At 39.0% G+C, this 3,638-nt stretch overlaps 1 protein-coding gene across 1 annotated transcript in view; it reads left to right on the plus strand.

Moving 5' to 3' along the window:
- Positions 1 to 1,797, plus strand: part of LOC107572957 (transmembrane emp24 domain-containing protein 7-like) — a 7,610-nt gene extending 5,813 nt beyond the window's left edge. Inside the window, exons 3-4 of the mRNA XM_016259395.1 lie at positions 189 to 434; positions 1,114 to 1,797. Of these exons, the coding sequence (XP_016114881.1) occupies positions 189 to 434; positions 1,114 to 1,350 (483 nt within the window). The 3' untranslated portion in view covers positions 1,351 to 1,797. The remainder of the gene's footprint in view (positions 1 to 188; positions 435 to 1,113) is intronic.
- The last annotated feature ends 1,841 nt before the right edge of the window (positions 1,798 to 3,638 follow it).

Here is a 3,638-nt window from a genome sequence, read left to right on the forward strand (position 1 = left end):
GTGTGTGTGTGAGTGAGTGTGTGTGTGTGTGAGTGAGTGAGTGTGTGTCAGTAGCTGTTTCCTCCAGTTGAGTCCCACATTTGCAGGATTTACATTTGTAGTTTCCCAGAAAAAGAGCAGGTCTGGCAGCTCTGGAATCTCTCGGGCAGGAGATGTGAGCATTGAGTCGGCTGTGTCTCTTTCCTCAGGTGGTCACCGGCGGTCACTATGACGTGGACTGTCGTCTGGAGGATCCGGATGGGATGGTCCTCTATAAAGAGATGAAGAAGCAGTACGACAGCTTCACCTTCACCGCCTCCAGAAACGGCACGTTCAAGTTCTGCTTCAGCAACGAGTTCTCCACCTTCACGCACAAGACCGTGTACTTCGACTTCCAAGTCGGCGACGACCCTCCGCTTTTCCCCAACGAGAACCGAGTGACGGCTTTAACGCAGGTGATGAGTTACACTCGCTGGACTGCACGGAGTTAGTGAGTCTGACATCGTAAACCAGCAGAAACCTGACACATGCTCCCACAATGGGTTTATTTAGCATGTGTTGAGGTTTATATGGCAGCTTAGTGTTCATTTTGTCAGCTATTTTTAAATTCAGTCTAAGTCTGGTGTCAAATGTAACTTTTAGTTTTTGTCATATTTCGTCAAGCTTGTCCTGTTTTAGTCAGTGAAAACTTCATATTTTAATAATAATGATTATAGATAATAATATCTTTAAATATTATTATTATCTGCCGTACGTATCCATTTAACAGAAAAGCTCTGTTTGGGGGATTTGAGCTCTTGATATCTGGCAACCGCAAACGTGAACGCTCGCGTAGTAGAGTCTTGCACAGCAGTCTGAACTGTCTCCGCTCCACTTTTTTAAACAAAAATAAAAAGGTTTTGGTAAAGTTTTTGCGCTTTTAACTACATTTTAGTCTCGTCTTTTTTCGTCAGCACTATTGCATGTTGATATAGTCTCAGTTATCGTTTAGTGACCTCATTATCGTCTCGTTTTAGTCAGGGGAGAACATTTTTCGTCATAGATTTAGTTAACGAAATGAACGCTATGTCAGTTATAAGTAAAGGGCAACCAGCAGCTGCTGAGACCGCGTCTAATGCTGCTGCTTTGTTTCAGATGGAGTCTGCCTGCGTCTCGATTCACGAGGCTCTGAAGTCTGTGATCGACTATCAGACGCACTTCCGTCTGCGAGAGGCTCAGGGCCGCAGTCGAGCGGAGGATCTGAACACCAGAGTGGCCTTCTGGTCCATCGGAGAGGCCTTCATCCTGCTGGTGGTCAGCATCAGTCAGGTGCTGCTTCTCAGGAGCTTCTTCTCAGACAAGAAAACCACTACAACTCGCGTGGGGTCATAACCGGGTCGCGTCGAAGGCTTTTTATACAAATATGAGTTATTTAAGCTTAAACACTTTGAGCTTGTTTTCTCTAGTCCTGTGTGTGATCCTCAGCTCATTTCAGTGCTGACATTTAAACGGGTTTATTTATTTTGTGGCTGTGTGTTGACTCTTTACATGACGTGAATGTGAACATTAAAGCATGTGCAGACACTGTAGACCTGCTTGACACACCAGTGCGGTTTATATACGTCTGGATGTATCATTAGTTCATCCGTTCATTCTTCATAGAACCGCTGTGTGTTATGAATGCGAGAGAGCTGTATTTGCTGTCTTAGGCATCCTTGCTAATGTTTCCTAGTCGTCGTTTTCTTTTCATTACGTTTTTATTAGCTGTTTATTTGTAGTAGCGGTGCATTGATTCCTTTACTTTGTTTGAATGGGTTAATAAATGTCCAGAGGAACGTCTCAAAGACTCTTTCTCAATTCTTTTCAAGTGTATATTTGATCAAGTATCGTTTTTAGTGATGGGAAGTTCGGATCATTTTACCGACTCGGACCTTTGAGTCTCGTTCAGCAAAATGAACGAATCTTTTTTCGAGTCATTTCGTTCATTTTAGCAAAATACAATTGAAATGTTACATGTTACTTCCCTAACACGTCTACTTACGCAAACGTTGATCACACTACAAACAATACAAAACTGCTATAAGAAACAGAAAAGATTAATTCATTGTTTAGCTGGGTCTTCAGTCTATGATCAGCTCACCTCAGCTCTTATCTGACGAGTCGAATCGTTCCTTCATCACGTGACAGCCCCATAAACTTAACTAAAGCAGTCTGAGCCGGAAAGAGAATTGATTAGTTCTTTTTATTATTTTTTTTATTGAAGATATAACATTCACAGGGGATCCAGTCATAGCAACAAAATACACACACCCAGAATACAAAACAATAAATACATGAAGAATAATAAAAATGAAATATAAACAGAACAAAAACAAATAAAAAAGTTAAACATCTTTAAAAAAATAAAATAAAAAATCATAAATAAAAAATAACTTAAATGGAAAATTACACATAAAATGTCAACTTCAAAAGAATACACCGGAGGTAACCCTTACATCAAAGTCAATATTTCTCCATCAGTACAGTAGTTTAGCAGCTTTCTTATGAAGTGATGAGCAGCGAGATTCAGAAAATCCTTTCAAATCAATACAAAAAATCCTAAAATCGGGCATACACTCAGTAGCTTTACATTTGTGAAGATGAAACAGGCCACAAAGAGTTAACAGTTTTAAGATTTCATGCAGCTCCTTTGATCCTGATTCCCAAATTAAAAATAGTGCATTAATTACCTCAAAACTAAACAGTTTGTTGTAAGCCGAGAAAACAAGCCAAGATATTTCTTTCCAAAAATCCTTTGCATATTCGCATTCAAAACATAAGTGTGATATTGTTTCCAAATTCCAGAATGTGCATTGTGAAGAGATGTAAAGCGTTACAGGATAGCACATGTGAAGAGGCTTATAGTAAAGTTCTTTCATCGTGTTAGGTAACAGAAACGTATTAATACCGGCCCATATTTTAATAGTAGAAAGAAAAGGGCCATTTATTTTCCACTTATAACATGCTTCAGGATGACAACTAAGCTTCTTAATAAGGATTTTTCTAATCCAGAAATTGTTACATTTAACATTAGAAAGCTCCAGACCTCCAATACTAATGTTTGGCGTTTCACATTTTGAAGATCTGTAACAATCCCTGACCGAATGTAGCAGTTTAGGTGAAATAGAATTAATAACCCATTCACACACTCTAGGGGAGGTATCCACTTCAAAGACTTCTGAAAATTCAGAAGTTACCATCCTTTTTTAACAAATCTAAAACCAAAATGACACCTGTGTCAAACCAGTTTTTAATAAAGACAGATTTTTTCCCACGCAGCACACTCTGATGAAGAATTGATTAGTTCTTCTCTCGAGTCTTTCGAATCGTTCGTTCTTTTGTCACGTGACCGCATTGGAGAGAGAAATTACTTCATTTACAAGCTTCCTTACAAACGGGTGCATAGTTATTATTATTATTATCATCATCATTATTATAATTATGATTTACTCTTACAGTTACGTGATGCGTTTCTGGTCTCAAATTGTAGCTTTTTACTTCACTGAATGTTGGTAATAAAGAGTTGGTTATTATTATTAAGTCTCTTTCCGGCTCAGACTGCATAGGGTTAGCTTAAGGGTTTAAGGGTCGATGAACGAACGACTCGGAAAAACCCGAAGACTCAAAACAGGTGAACTACT

This window comes from Sinocyclocheilus grahami, unplaced genomic scaffold, assembly GCF_001515645.1.
Source record: "Sinocyclocheilus grahami isolate Dianchi unplaced genomic scaffold, SAMN03320097.WGS_v1.1 scaffold1840.1, whole genome shotgun sequence".
In the NCBI taxonomy this organism is placed as follows: Eukaryota; Metazoa; Chordata; class Actinopteri; order Cypriniformes; family Cyprinidae; genus Sinocyclocheilus; species Sinocyclocheilus grahami.